The 16480-nt window shown below is 50.7% G+C and overlaps 1 protein-coding gene across 4 annotated transcripts in view; it reads right to left on the bottom strand.

The window, feature by feature from the left end:
• PDE9A (phosphodiesterase 9A) overlaps positions 1-16480 on the bottom strand; it is a 106642-nt gene that overhangs the window by 73882 nt on the left and 16280 nt on the right. For all 4 annotated transcript variants that reach the window (XM_060405849.1, XM_027960791.3, XM_060405855.1 and 1 more), the window contains exon 2: positions 234-304. In XM_060405849.1, the coding sequence (XP_060261832.1) occupies positions 234-304 (71 nt within the window). The remainder of the gene's footprint in view (positions 1-233; positions 305-16480) is intronic.

Genomic DNA, 16480 nt, shown 5'->3' with positions numbered 1-16480 from the left:
GGTTCACTCCGCTAACACAGCTATGGTTGTTGGTGGGCAGCCAGCAACGGTGGCCGAAACCTCCAGGGACTCATCCATTGATTTGAAAGGTCCCATGTGCAAGGTGCAAGGTGAGTCCATCAACCTTTCCAGGCCTCCCATCCCCTACACTCAGCCACTCTGCCTCCCAGGTACCTGCCCCTCCAGGTGAATTTAAAGGCAACCCTCTGGTGGGGTGACTCTGAGTCACTCACCGAGGCAGGCCGGTAGCGATGCAGAACAGGTCCATAATATCACTGGAGTTGCAATACTTGCTAAAGACCACCTGCAAAAACAGAAGCACACGGCTGTGAGGGGTGGGCAGAGTGGGCAGCTGGTTTCCACAGTGATGTCAGATTCCAGGGGGTCCTCTCTGCTCCCGACCTGCAGGTTAATCTTACAAAGAAAAACCAAAATCACTGTGGGCTCTGGAATGCTATATGCACATCTCACTGAGTTGACTTATACAAGCTTGAGAAAAACATGACTCTCTTGTTCGTTGCAGAACTGTGAGAAACAATGCTGTCACCCAGGTAAACTCACTTACAGGTGACATGCTGCCCTGCGCTCCACTGGTGACGTCTCATGGACCATCACAACCTCGGCTTAATGATACCCCATCTTGCAGGGTGGGTGCGGGGAGCTCCAACGACCTCTGGGGCCATTATGTTAAAAAACAATTTTAAGGTCATTAGCTTAAAAATAAAAGATTGCCTTTTAGGATTTGGGGACTGGGGCTGCAGGACTAAATCAGACAGGGAATCACAATGAGAAAGGATGTGGTTGGAACCGTGGGTCCATACAGGGAACGAATTTCACGCAATGCAATTAAATCTGCACCCGGCCTGGGTGTCCAGTCCCCGCTGGACAGGAGAGAAACACGTTCACACCTGCACCTTTTGTCCGAGGGGTCTCGACTGTGAGCGTGGGCTCCAGAATTGCTCCCTGGGAGAGGGGGCTTCAAGTACAGCCTGCGGTTGTTCTCCAAGGCTGGATGGTGCACGGACAGTCCCCACCCAGGCTCCTGTTTTCATCACAATAGCTGTTTTCCTTCAGTGTTCTCCCTGGGAATGGCTGTAAGGCCCCTCTGCTCACCAAAAGGAGCGGGCAGAGCCACTCCACTGAACGTGGGCAGAGCCATGCTGAACAGAGTGGGGATTTTTCAGTGCCCAGAGCATCGTTTTTTTTTTTTTTTTCAGCCAGATCAGTCTGCATCTTTTTTTAATTGGAAAGAGTGAAATAGAGCAAGCAGATATTTTCCCCACAAACGTGGCCGTTCCCTGACTACCACAGCTCCTGTGTGCCACTGGCCTGGCAACGCTGAGACACAGCCAGCACCGCCATCCAGGCTGCCCACTCCACCCCCCACCCCAGGCGGTGTTTGCACTCCCCAGTGACGGGGCCACTGATGGGCACTGTCCACCCAGCGGCCACCGTCCTGGCTCAGAGCAGGTCCACCAGGACCCCCGCAGCACCCCTGCATTGGCCCTGCAGGCTCCCGCCCCAGCACCCTGCCTCAGTTTCTAGATCTCAGGCCTGGTGGTGCTGCCTTTCTGGGCAGAAGCCTTTGCTGCCCTGTGCGTCCACGGTAGAAGGAAGGTCCCCCTCCCCGCTGGGCTCCTGAGGTTCTGGAGTGGGTCCCTGGAGCCTGTGTCCTGGCCAAGCTCTCAGCCCCGCTTCACTCTAGTCCACAGGCACCCCCCCACCCCACCGCCCTCTCTGGTTCCAGGGGCCCGCTTGCCGGCGGCTCTCCTCCCCTCTCTTCCTCCCAGCCATCAGGACTTGGCGCAGCTTCTCCATGGGGCCTCCCAGCTCCACTGCCAGCAGGGTCTTGCCTCATCCACCGTGTTCTCAGGACAGCACACCTCCAGGGCCCCCGGCACAGGCTTTCATTCACGCCTTGGCTTTAGGGCTGTGCCCGTGCTGGGTGAGGTATGGAGTCCGGCCACCCCACTACTGACAAGGGGCCATTTCTGACTTTCCCGTTTGAACCTTTCTGAAGTTCATGTCTGTCTGGTGCAGACTGACTTTGTGGGTTTTCTCCAGACCCCAGTAAAGGGCAGGGGTAGGCAGGGGTGGAGGGTAGGGCAGCTTTGCCTGTGAACATCCGATTTGCTCAAAGATTCCAGAAAGGCACGAGGCGGCTTGCAGGTCATGACCAGCTGCTGGTCAGGAGTGTAGTGTGGCTCCAGGAAGTCATGGCTGAGCAGGCCCTCCCCAGGGAAGACAGACCCAGAGCCTGGAATATCCGGGGGACCTCGGCAAGAAGTGAGTTTGCTCAACTTTATAAGCACCGTTGTTGAAATCTAGAGGCGAGAGTCTTTTGTGATGGTTTCCTAGCCTCGGGATAGCAAATAATAGAAGCTGTAAAAAGCCCAATTATGAAGGCTTCCAGCAAAACAGGTCCAAGGAGCGCCCACAGGGCACACTGCCTTTCTTGCTGCCCCTTGTGACCGATTCAGCTCAACTCAGGGAGGAGACCAGCCTTCTCCTGTGTCCAGAACAGGCTTAGAGATTATTTTTTACACCGGGCTGGGGGGTGGGGGGCTGGAAGGAAATCAGGAATAAGCAGAAAAGACTGCATTGGGTGTCTTCCACTGCAGTGGGAAACCATGCTGTGTCCATTTGTAAATCCATTTCAGCATGCCTCGACTGTACAGAAACGCCCGGTTCTTTGATTTCTCTTTTGAACCAGCTGTGACATCTTACCAGTTTCCTCCTTCAGCTAAGACATTGTTAGGGTAAAATTCTTTGATGTGTGGCCACTTTACATGTGTGTTTGATCAGGCTTTCACCTTATTATTAAGAGCTGAGAAGCCTTTAGTGGGGACAACACCGGTAAGAAGCTAGGGGTGGAACACCACATGAACCCTAACATCAGCATCACGCGAATCTAACGTGGGACACGCCCGGACAGCCCAACCCTTTGCCAGGTGCCAGGAGAAGCTTCTGGCCTAGACGGATTGTTCCTGGCGTGGGAAAGCAGCCCGTGCCCCACAAATGAGTGGCTGTCGTGGGAAGATCCCCCAGGCAGCCTGGTCAGCGGGGCACAAGGCTCTCTGTTCCCACGCTGAATCATACTGCAAATCCTTTATCCTCAATCCAGAAATAAACAGCAGTTAAAAAAAAAAAAAAGTGTTGGTGAAATGAAACTTGTAAGTGAGATGTGGAGACAGCAAGATTAACAGAGGAATAAAGATTTTATATTGCCATCCGACTAGAGGCAGAACCGGCTGCCGTTCATCAGTAAGCACGACGGATCACCCCAACCCTTCCATGGGGTTTGACTGGCAGCTCCGCAATATGAACACAAGACAAGAGAAACAAATGAGAACCCAGAGGCCTCTTGTCTGCAGAACGCTGATCGTTCTGTGTATTCAGCTGGGACCTGTGAAGGTCACAGGGAACTCTGGTGCTGGAACCTACTGGTTGCCTGCAGAGTCAGGAAATGGGCACTCAGGGAGTTCCAACCACCTGCCAAGCCCCATTCCAAGGGATCCCCATGGGAAGCAACACACAGAGGTGGACAAGGGTCTCTTGGGTCCAGCCGGCAAGCGGTCAGGGAGCCAGGACCACAGCCCAGGCCTCCTTCTGGTCAGTGCACACATGTGACCCAAACACAGGCTCTTTGTGTGTGTGTGTGTGTGTGGGTGTGTGTTTAGTTGCTCAGTTGTATCCAACTCTTTGCGACTCACAGACTGTAGCCCGCCAGGCTCCTCTGTCCATGGGATTCTCCAGGCAAGAATACTGGAGTGGGTTGCCATTGCCTCCTCCAGGGGATCTTTCCGACTTTACTAAGCAATTTGGAGCTGGTGGCAATTGGGGTGAGTCCCAGGGTAAGGGACCCAGGCCGACCACAGTGGCCACCCGTGAGATCACTGCGGGAATGGCCCTGGAGAAGAGAGGGGAGGGAGGACAGATCACAGGGGGCAGGGGGAGCGGCAGGAGAGCCCAGTGTCTCGAGTTGGCACCAGCACGGCTCTGTTTCTTGGTACCGACAGCACCTTCACCAACACACTTAGAAACCAGCACTGGCAACTGTGCGACAGATGGTCAGAGCGCTGCCAAACCGTGTCCAGGTGGCCTCGGGGTTAGAGAGACAGGACGGCAGTTTCTAAAGGCTTGGGGGTGACTTTTTGTTCATTCTGAGTCTGGAGGTCTCCTTCAGGGATGGGATCCTATTGTGTTTTCCTCTCTGTCCCCTGGGAGACCCCCTTCAGAGGTTCATGGAGGGGAGGATGCAGAAAGCAGCCCCCAAGTTCCCATGTTCCAGCCACACATTGCTGTCCATGTGCTGAAAAGCAGGTGGACGGATGGTGTCCAAGCCCCCAGGAAGCTTAGATAATCGAGTTTCTGGTTTCGAGGTTAGGAGGATAGAGATTTGATCATTGCCCAGCGGAGCTCCTGGCGGGCACTCTGTGGTCTTCCTACAAACAAGCCAGAAAGGAGGGGTTTCACGTTCCTCGGGACAGGTTCCAACCAGGACTTCTTGCCAGGAGACACCGCTACGTGTTTCAGCACTGGGACACTGTACGGGAGAGGGGACCTGCGTGAATACAAAGTGGCTGAGATGACCCGGAGTGGAAACCGATTCTGATGGGGTGGGCAGGAAGCAGGACACAGGTCACCCAGCCCTGGGGAAGGGTGGGACTCTAGGCCTCAGAGGGAGCTGCACAGGCCCTAAGGTTCACCCACAGACGGGGGCAGCCCCACCCATGCATGCTGGACCTGTCCCAACAGGGAGGGTCTTCCACCTCCTGAGAGGGCCCTGCGTCCACTTCCCCACCTTGGCTCATGGACCCCTCCAGGGCTCCCCTGAGTCTGCCTCTCCATTCAGGCTGTGATCTGGCTCACCTGCCGTGTTTGCGTGTGTGAGTGCGTGTGCGTGCATGTGTGTGAATCTGAAGGGTGCAGAATTAAGCCCAAAGTGTACTATTTTTCGGGTTCCCCTGGTGGCTCAGTGGTAAAGAATCTGCCTGTCAGTGCAGGAGACATAGGAGACCTGGGTTCGACCCCTGGATCAGGAAGATCTCCCAGAGAAAGGAATGGCAACCCACTCCAGAATTCTTGCCTGGGGAATCCCATGAACAGAAGAGCCTGGTGGGCTACAGTCCATGGGGCCACAAAGAGTCAGAGGTGACTGAGTGACTAAGCAGCGGCAGCAGCAGTCCTATCTTCCAGTTTGGAGTGGCTGGTGCAGTGACCAGGCCATCAGTTCAGCAATGGACTCTGCTGTGGGGAAGCCTCCTGGACTGTGACACACAGGGTTTTATGCAGCTCAGACGCTGTCCGCTGGGTCTCTGACTCCACTCCCTGCCCCTGTCTGTCGGTACATGGCCGGCCAGCCCCATGACAGTCTTGGCTGCTATGAAAAGATGCTGTGTTCCGTCTTCACCAGTGTCAGCTCTGATTTTTGCAGTACGCACTTGAGGGTTATGGCCCCGGCACACACAATTTGAAACCCACATGTGAAACTCACACAGGGGAACTTCTTAAAAGAAAGTTTCCCAAAATGCTGGTATTAATGTCCATTACCTGCTCTCTGTCTTTTTGCTTCCCCCTCTTTAAGATGGCGGATGGAGGAGTCCAGGGCTGGCTCCCGGCAGTCCGGGCACAGAACGAGCCTGGAGGCAGTGGCTGGGGCGTTCAAACACAAGAAAGATCGGGTGTAGCATCCTTCCCTTTGGGCTCCACAGGTGAAAATGACTTGTCATGGTCCCTGCCCCATTAACTCTGGCCATTTCAGCATCTACTCGGCCCAAATGTGGCTGCCGAGGACACTATTTCCCTGCTGAGTAACTGGGAGCCCACATGCGAGGGGCAGTGGTTAAGACAGCAGAGCAACCTAGAAAGCTGAGAGAGAGCTAAGACAACCTCTGAGCACCCTCAGGGGCTGCGATGATCGCCCTTCCACATCCTGGTGCCCTGAGCTCGGTTTCCTAACTCTATCTGAGACACTTCCTTGCAGCTGCTGAGAACATTTCTTGCTGGGTTTGTCAAACTCTAGTTTGGGTTGGCTTAAAGTCAGTGACCACTGGAAGCTGTGGGTTTCTCACTCGACATTTGTGGCTCCATGCTATGAAATGCTCCCAGTCCTGGACAAATGAGATAACCAAGTGGCAATTTAGGTTTGGGCTGAGTTTTGCAGTCTGGGAAAGCCAAAACCCACTGCAATCACTAAAGAGAAGTTCAGTGTGTGGATGTTGGGCAGGGACCAGGCACCAGGCAGGACGAGGGCTGGTCGGAGACCTCCCGAGAGAGTAGTGTGTCCCTGGGAATTCTCTCTGCGAGGCCGGCTACAGTTTTTTTCTTGAGAGAGACATCTCACAGGGCTCATAAACCAGGATGGCATTACTTCCCTTTCAAAGTCATTAAACGTTATCTGTGTCAGGTAAGTTGTGCTTTTGGGGTTGGTTGTAAAACATGCAATTACGTTCATTGTCTTGCTGTGACGTTCATGCTGAATGTGAAATTTTTTATCAACTGCCTTAGCAACAAATTTCACAGAGCATCTTTGAACTTGGAGTAATGAATCTTGAGCAAAATCTTCCTAATTATAATTCTTGTGCAGTTTTTTTTTTTTTTCCCTGAAGTGATTTTAAACGGCTACAGCTGAAGAAGAGAGTGGTTGGGGTGGGGAGTCTGCAGACACCAGGATGTGAGGTCCTGAAGGAGGGAGGGGAGAAAGGGGGTTGTCCTTCCCGAGGGCACATGGCGAGCTCTGCTGCTCCAGGTGGTTCCCAGCTCTGTTTCCTCCTCTGTTGATCAGACCTGGAGGCTCTGGTCCCCTCCTTGCTCCATCCACGTGGACTATGGATCTCAGCCCCCAGCATCTTAAATTTAACACTTCACCACAGCTGTATTTACGCTTGTATCTTGATGAAGACGAATTATGCATGTCCCACTGACATCAGAAATCTCCACCCAACCAAACGAGGGTACTGACTTCTAAAAATAGCCACGCTGGCCTCCAAGAAATGGAAGGAAAATCATCACACTGGCAAGAACGACAAAGGGACGGAGAGCCCAAATCTGGAAGCAACCCAGATGTCCTTCAACGGGTGAACGTTAAGCAAACTCTGGTCCATCCGCACCATGGATGAATTATTGATCTAGACAGCTGAGACGGATCCCAAGGGATGTACGCTATGTGAATAAAAGTTAACCCCCAAAGCTTACATACTGGATGGCTCCACTCATATGACATTTCTGCTATGACAAAGTTAGAGAGAACAGACAGCGCTGGGGTGGGGTAGGGGTCGGGGTGGAGGAAGGAGGTGGGTGTGGTTGTGAAAGGGCTGGACTGTCTTCTGCCATAACTTTGGGGGAGGATACCAGACCCTACGCATGTGATTAAATTGTACAACTCCACAGACGCCCTCAAACAAGCACAAGGAAATGAGGAAGTCTGAATAAGGCGGGGGACTGTCCCACTGTAATATCCTGGCCATGACGCCAGACTGTAACTCTGCAGGATGTCACACTGGGGGGAAACGGGGCGAAGGGCCCAGATCCCTCCATGGTATCGCTTACAGCTACACGCTAATCTCCACGTTTCCCCAAGGGCTTATCCGATAAAGTGAAGACACCAGCTCTGGCTGGGGGTGGAGAGAGGGACACCCTTTGAGGAATACGTGCCCAGGTGGCCCTGCTGGGAAGAACTGTGGCCACATGTGTGCCCTCTGACCCAGAATCTCGTTTCCAGAAACAGATTTTAATCTAAATTTTAATTTTAATCTAAAACTAAAACTAACAGCAAACTTTAATAATAATAAGAGCATTTATGGGGACATCCCTGGTGGTCTGGTAGTTAAGACTCCACACTTTCAATGCTGGGGCCATGGGTTCGATCCCTAGTCAGGGAACTAAGATCCCACACGCTGGGCTGTGTGGCAAAAAAAAAAAAAAAAAAAAAAAAAACAAACCCACACATTTATGAAGTGCTAGACAGTGTTCTAGTCACTTCCCAGGCTTGGGTCCAAACCACTGCCTTGCACGGGCCCTTCACAAGCGAAGAGCTAGTAGAGGTGTTCCTTTCGTGTTCACTACTGCTGAGAAATGGAATTAAGCTAAACGTCTCAAAACAACAAAACAATTGCATCTTAACTAAGTCTCCACGATGGAACATTATACATTAAAATCATGATTTTGAACACTGCTGCTTCTGTCATGCTGAGTGACAATGATCAAAAGAAAAAATTATGTTAAAGAAGATGACCCTGTCCCTCTCCATCTTGCTGACAACACCAGCAGGAGAGGTCCTGAAATGTTCGCAGCAGTTTCTCCTCTCTGGTGAGCGAAAGGGTTCTTCTCTTTTCTTTTTTATACTGCTCTGTAGTTCTCAAATACTCTACAATGAATACGTGGGGTTTTTGTAACCAAAAAGGATCTAGATCTAGACGCTGATGTTAATAATCAATCACAGACCTGGCTTATGAATATTCCCTCCTAACAGCAGGCTGCGCTGCATTTACATAAGAATCTTGGGAGAGGGGAAAAAAAAAGGTCTTTACCATTTTTATTTGGAAAGAATACTCTGGCTTTAAGCCAAGAGGATGAGAAAATTAAATGACAGTTAGCCAGAGGACAAAATTCAGAATTTAAATAGCATTTGGAGAGGAATGGGGGAAGCTGCTGTGAGAGCCGGAAGCACCAGAGAAAACCAGAAGGGAGGGAGAGGCAGGGACCCTGTGGGTGGGGGGGACAGGGTGGGGAGGATGAAGCCGGGCACCTCCCGGGATGGACAAAGAAGCAGGTCCCAGGGTTCTGTGCCAGCTGCAGGGACTCAGGCTGAGATGGGGCTGGAGGGACTGGCCATGGCCCCTGGGGGACCCGAGGCCATGCACACAGAAGGGGCTGCACAGAAGGTGGTTCCCACCACCCTCACCACCACTCCCCACCAGTTCCAGTTAAGACTCACCGCCCACACAGCGGGACTTCCTGGTGAAGAATCTCTACAGCGTCAGACCCGAACCTAATGCCCGTCACACCCATGCATCTTCCAGACCCCATCCAAGTGAGGTTTTCAGTGACCAGGATGGGTGTAGGTAGAGTCCTCCTAGGGGGCTGCAGGGAGCCTGGGCGGGTCCCCCAGGGGTCCAGATCAGCAGGTGGGGCAAGACCATCTCCCGGGAGCTATGTCCCAAATTTGGGAAAGGGGGTGATTGAGCAGCACTGCTCTGGAGTGAGGACAGGGGGCGTTGGTCTGCCAGCGCTGTGACAGGTTTCCTTTCTTTAAGTAGGTCTATGTAAACTCCTTTAGATACTAATTATAAAGCAACTGTGTGTGTGTGAACCGTGAACTTCAGATGTTCAGGCTGGATTTAGAAAAGGCAGAGGAACCAGAGATCAAATTGCCAACATCCGCTGGATCATCGAAAAAGCAAGGGAGTTCCAGAAAAACATCTACTTTTGCTTTATTGACTACGCCAAAGCCTTCGACTGTGTGGCTCACAACAAACTGTGTAAAATTCTTTAAGAGATGGGAATCCCAGACCACCTGACCTATCTGTATGCAGGTCAAGAAGCAACAGTTAGAACTGGACATGGAACAACAGACTGGTTCCAAAAAGGGAAAGGAGTATGTCAAGGCTGTATAGTGTCACCCTGCTTACTTAACTTATATGCAGAGTGAGCGAAAGTGAAAGTCGCGCAGTCGTGTCTGACTCTTTGCGACCCCATGGACTGTGTAGTCCATGAAATTCTCCAGGCCAGAATACTGGAGTGGGTAGCCTTTCCCTTCTCCAGGGAATCTTCCCAACCCAGGGATTGAACTCAGGTCTCCAGCATTGCAGGCGGATTCTGTACCAGCTGAGCCACAAGGGAAGCCTTATATGCAGAGAACATCACACAAAACGCTGGGCTGGATGAAGCACAAGCTGGAATCAAGATCGCCGGGAGAAATGTCAATAACCTCAGATACGCAGATGACACCACCCTGAAGACAGAAAGTGAGGAGGAACTAAAAAGCCTCTTGATGAAAGAGAGAGAGGAGAGTGAAAAAGTTGGCTTAAAACTCAACATTCAGAAAAGTAAGATCATGGCATCTGGTCCCATCACTTCATGGCAAATAGATGGGGAAGCAATGGAAACAGTGACAGACTATTTTTTGGGCTCCAAAATCACTGCAGATGGTGACTGCAGCCATGAAATTAAAAGATGCTTGCTCCTTGGAAGAAAAGCTATGACCAACCCAGACAGCATATTAAAAAGCAGAGACATTACTTTACCAACAAAGGTCCATCTAGTCAAAGCTATGGTTTTTCCAGTAGTCACGTATGAATGTGAGAGTTGGACCATAAAGAAAGCTGAGCACTGAAGAATTGATGCTTTTGAATTGTGGTATTGGAGAAGACTCTTGAGAGTCCCTTGAACTGCAAGGAGATCCAACCAGTCAATCCTAAAGGAAATCAGTCCTGAATACTCATAGGAAGGACAGATGCTGAAGCTGAAGCTCCAATACTTTGGCCACCTGATGTGAAGAACCGACTCACTGGAAAAGACCCTGATGCTGGGATAGATTGAAGGTGGGAGGAGAAGGGGACGACAGAGAATGAGATGGTTGGATGGCATCACCGACGCGATGGACATGAGTTTGAGCAAGCTCCTGGAGTTGGTGATGGACAGGGAACCCTGGTGTGCTGCAGTCCATGGGGTTGCAAAGAGTCAGACATGACTGAGCGACTGAACTGAACTGAACTGTGTGTGTATGTGCGTGTGTGTGTGCGTGTGTGTGTGTGTGTGCGCGTGTGTGTGTATTAGTCACTCAGTCATGCTCAGCTCTTTGCAATCCCATGGATGTAGCCCACATCATTCTCTGTCCTCGGGATTTTGCAGGCAAGAATACTGGAATGGATTGCCATTCCCTTCTGCAGCGGATCTTCCTGCCCAGGGACCCTGGTCTCCTGCATTGTGATGGATTCTTTACCATTTGAGCCATTAGGGAAGCCCCTCTAAAGCAAGTTATGCAGCTGTAATAACTTAAATACCTACACATCTGGGGAGGGAGATGTCATCCTGGGTGTCAGGTCCACACAGTCAGCACCCGCGAGGCTGCCCACGACTGCTGTCCTGAGACCCTAGTGGCTCGGATCTACATGCCTCCTGGCCAGAGAGTTGTAGGGCCGCCCTGCTGGGGTTTTCAGGCCTGTCCATGGCTGCAGGATGGTCAGGCCAGGGCCCTCCTCATGCAGACTTCTGGGGGTCAATGAAATGAGATGAAGCTCACTGGTGCTGATGCCAATGTAAGCCTGTGGCTGCCAGCCTAAACCCCAATTCCAAACTCAGTGCTCACACAAGGAACCTTTCTGTTCCCAGTAATTCTCCAGTGGGGGCTGTACATTTGAATTTACAGAATAAATGAGTACTAATACAGTTCCAGAAAAACATCTATTTCTGCTTTATTGACTATGCCAAAGCCTTTGACTGTGTGGATCAGAATAAACTGTGGAAAATTCTGAAAGAGATGGGAATACCAAACCACCTGACCTGCCTCTTGAGAAATCTGTATGCAGGCCAGGAAGCAACAGTTAGAACTGGACATGGAACAACAGACTGGTTCCAAATAGGAAAAGGAGTACGTCAAGGCTGTATATTGTCACCCAGCTTATTTAACTTATATGCAGAGTACATCATGAGAAACGCTGGACTGGAAGAAACACAAGCTGGAATCAAGATTGCCAGGAGAAATATCAATAACCTCAGATATGCAGATGACACCACCCTTATGGCAGAGAGTGAAGAGGAACTCAAAAGCCTCTTGATGAAAGTGAAAGAGGAGAGTGAAAAAGTTAGCTTAAAGCTCAACATTCAGAAAACGAAGATCATGGCATCCGGTCCCATCACTTCATGGGAAATAGATGGGGAAACAGTGGAAACAGTGTCAGACTTTATTTTGGGGGGCTCCAAAATCACTGCAGATGGTGACTGCAGCCATGAAATTAAAAGACGCTTACTCCTTGGAAGAAAAGTTATGACCAACCTAGATAACATATTCAAAAGCAGAGACATTACTTTGCCGACTAAGGTCCGTCTAGTCAAGGCTATGGTTTTCCAGTAGTCATGTACGGATGTGAGAGTTGGACTGTGAAGAAGGCTGAGCGCCGAAGAACTGATGCTTTTGAACTGTAGTGTTGGAGAAGACTCTTGAGAGTCCCTTGGATTGCAAGGAGATCCAACCAGTCCATTCTGAAGGAGATCAACCCTGGGATTTCTTTGGAAGGAATGATGCGAAAGCTGAAACTCCAGTACTTTGGCCACCTCATGCGAAGAGTTGACTCATTGGAAAAGACTCTGATGCTGGGAGGGTTTGGGGCCAGGAGGAGAAGGGGATGACAGAGGATGAGATGGCTGGATGGCATCACGGACTCAATGGACGTGAGTCTGAGTGAACTCCGGGAGTTGGTGATGGACAGGGAAGCCTGGCGTGCTGCGATACATGGGGTTGCAAAGAGTCGGACACGACTGAGCGACTGAACTGAACTGAATACAGTCAGTTAACTGTTTGTATAAGCTTTATATTATAGGACTATATGTAAAGTTTTTGAGAAGAAAAAACCAGTTCTGTTGCTAAAGTTATACAAATCACTGCACTGACTGTTGGTCCTCAGGGCAGAGGGGGCACCTGAGAGCAAGGACAGTAAGTGAGTGACTGCCCTTAGCTGGCTCCCTCTGACGGAGTGGGCCCTGGATTGGCTGCAGCCCCTGAGGTTCCCAGAGTCTCACATGCCAGGATGACCCTGAGCTGGTGCCAGGGTCGTGTACTGCTCCAGACACATGCAGAGCAGAGGGGTGGATGGGGAGGAGTCAGAGGAGTGACTACAGGCCCAGCTTCTCCTTTTCCAGCTTGGCCCAGGGCAGGATTCTTAACCTTGAGGCTCTGACTCTTCCCCTGCAGAGTGAGCATTGTCATACCAGGGTGAAGGCTTCATCATGACATACAGAGGGCCCGGTACACAGTAAGTGCTCAGCTAAGTGGCAGCTGTGATTACAGGAGGGCCCCTTGAAATTCACAGATATCTTCCCTGGAGATGGAGAGGCACCCCCTTGACCGTGCCAAGGCCACTTCCCCAAGCAAGAGGCGCCGAGGACACACAGCCTTGACATCAACATGTCAGCATCTCTGGGTGGTTTCCTATGTTGGGATATCGGTGCCCAAGCATCTGCCTATGTCAGCATGCTGAGAACAAATTCTGCACCTGCTGGTTTTAGGTTAAACACCACCACTGCAATCACCTGAATCATCACCAACCCCCACCTCCACCGTCACCACCAGCATCCCCACTGTGACCATCACCATCACTTACTCCATCATCATCACCACCACCTCCTCCTCTGCCTCCACCATCACCACCACCATCCTGTACTCCATCATCATCACCACCAACACCTCCTCCTCTGCCTCCACCGTGACCACCACCATCTCTTACTCCATCGTCATCACCACCTCCTCCTCCTCTGCCTCCACCGTCACCACCACCATCCCCACCGTGACCATCACCATCCCTTACTCCATCGTCATCACCACCTCCTCCTCCTCTGCCTCCACCGTCACCACCACCATCCCGACCTGACTACCACCATCCCATACTCCATCATCATCACCACCACCTCCTCCTCTTCTGCCTCCACCATCACCACCACCATCCCGTATTACATCATCATCACCACCACCACCACCACCAACATCTAACGTGGTTGAGTTCACGTTCTGGCCAAAACCTGAGCCAAGCGTCTTACATCCTGTGACCCTGGGTCCTTGGAGGGACCTCCTAAGCTTGGAGCATCATCGTCCCCTCAGCTCTCACATGAGAGCTCTGACACAGAGAGAACCTGGCCTGGCCAGGTCTGTGTGGTCCTGTATATAAACTTGGCCACCTGGCTCCAAGTCCAGAGATGCGTGCAGTGCTGAAATGAGACTTTAACATTGGTCCTAATGGGAAGCAGAGGTGGTCACTTGGCCTCTTTTCTGCTGTCACTCCCCCTTAGCGGTGTCTATATTCTGTCTGCCTTGTTCTTAAATTACTGATATTTCTAACCACCTACTTGGAGTGAATATTGATTTGGACCCCACTCTTGGAAGAAGACAAACCAATCCAAATTCCTTTCCTTTGTCTATCAGACCATGATTCATTTTTATAGCTTTTATAAACTATTAAGCTTTTATAGGGCTCCGTCTTCCCTCAAAGCAAACCAGAGTATTTCAGTCTGGCCCCGATGCCCATGCTCCAGCTCCACGAGTTAGAATTTACCAGGCCAGCTGTTAGGAGAGCTGAACGCCAACTCAGTGGTGGTTTTGCTATCTTTGGGGGAATTGAAAGCTGAATTTCTATTTCTTTTTCAGCACCTGGGAATTATGAGTGTTTAATATATAAAACAAGCTACAAAGAGACCAAGATCCAAATCCCATATTTAACTTTCTTTTTACCTTCCCTCAAGAAATACACATTTTCACCAGAGGAAAGATTGTAGGCTATCTCCCCATCCATCCATGTATATCTGCGATTCCTCTGCCGTCTACCTCAAATTATAAATTACATACATAAAGGTGAATATAATGTTCATTCCATCCTGCCCCTTGTTTCTAGAGCATGTTACAACAGTGTCACATTCAGAATGGATCACTGCTAACCGCCAGGCAGGCAATCACAGCTTCTTTGTCTAAGATAAAATCTGAATTAGGCCTCATTTCTCTTTCCAATTTAAGAGGTATTTTTCTGGCCCTGTCATTTGAAAACATATCAAATAAAAACAAAAAACTACCGTTTATTACTATGAACCAGACACATTACGTACGTTCCCTGAAAAGAAAAAAAAAGAGAACTTTTATACATAATGGAAATGCTCTGTTACTACAAAAGCCAAAGGCCTGGCATAACGGAACCTCAGTGCCCACCTCCCAACTTCCACAATTAGCAACACGAGATCCATCCTGCCTTCTCTGTCTCCCAGCTTCTCCCTCCATCAGGGTTATCTGAAAGCTCATTTTGGACATATTATTTCGTGCTCGTGTTTCAGCGTGGGTCTCTAAAATATAAGATCTCTTTCTTAGGATTTAAGATAAGCCAGAGTACTACTGTCAGATGCAAAGAAAACTGACAACAATTTCCCTTATTATTTCTCAGATGTCAGAGATCTATCTTTCGGGCATGTTTTGAGGACCGTAAGTAATATGTCCTCCCTGACAAATAAATGACAAGGAACGCAAAGGGGATGAAAAAAATGGATAGAAAGAGGCCAAGGGTGACGGCAAGTAGATGCACCCTGTGGATCCTGACTTGAAAACAAGTGTGTGTATATACGTGTGTGTGTGTGTAAGAAAGAGAGAATGGTCCCCTTTTCTTGCCACTTATTTGTCTTCAATTCTTAAAGCAAGCTTTAATGGTGGGGACTGTTATTCCTATGTTGCAGATACTAAGGTTCAGGGGAGGAGCCCTTCTTCCGAGGTCACATAGCAAGTGAGCAGGGTTGAAAAGGAAGGGCGGCTGCCAGTCCAGTGGCAGGTGATGGTCAGAGCGAGGGAGCGGGGAGGAGCTGGCGGCTCAGTGTGATAAACCATCTCAGATGACGGAGACCAGCGGTGGGTGAGGCCAGGAATCATGGATGCACTTGGGAGGCAGCATATGCCGTGCAAAGCCTCCTGGAGCTGTGACAGGGTGAGCCTGGGGTGACTGCAGAGATAGGCCCCAAACCCCAACCTCGTTGCAGAGCCTGCAAGGCCGGGAGGAACCCGCCGAGGAAAAGCCTCCAGGCTGGGCATCGGGACCTGACTCTGTTCCTTCTCGAATAAACTATGTACTGCAGGCAAGTCTCCCAACATCTCTAGTTTCCGACATCTCATCCTCAGAGTGGACAACACCAGCTCCACCTGCTTCGGGGTGTTGGGGGGCTCCCTTGGGCAGCCTCTGCCCTAAGCCCCACATGCTGGGATGACCACCTCACCCCATGGGTGAGATTCCTTCTCCCCGAGAGGCACAGTCGCCACACGGGCCTGAAGCCAGCCCTCCTGGTTTACCGGCTCTGCTTCTCATGGACTCCAGGGTCATGGGCAAACGCCTTACCCTCTTCAATGCATACCTTCCTCATCTGCTATGTAGGGAAGATACACAGCCTCTATAGAACACTTCCCAAGACTTCTGGGATGTGTTAAGCGTGATCCAAACGTGTGCCAGGCAGGTACCAGCCCCATTTACAGATGTGAAAACTGAGGCCCAAGATCATACAAGCAGCATGGGACACTGGTGGAGGCAAACTCCATTCTGCTGAAACCTGGGCCATGGGAAAAGCAACCCAGGGGGTGGGAGGGTGACTTGAGGCTGATGTTCTGAAGCACATCACCTCTCTAGCATCACCTTCTCTGGGGTCCAACACACAGGAGGCCTTCAATAAACGTCTGTTAGGCAAGAGCATTTGAGAGGCACATTGGTCTCGCATGGCATGAATTAATACAATCAAATGCAGAGCA

The sequence above is a fragment of the Ovis aries genome, chromosome 1 (assembly GCF_016772045.2).
Source record: "Ovis aries strain OAR_USU_Benz2616 breed Rambouillet chromosome 1, ARS-UI_Ramb_v3.0, whole genome shotgun sequence".
NCBI classification, from domain to species: domain Eukaryota; kingdom Metazoa; phylum Chordata; class Mammalia; order Artiodactyla; family Bovidae; genus Ovis; species Ovis aries.
This window is presented reverse-complemented; position numbering and strand designations above follow the sequence as displayed.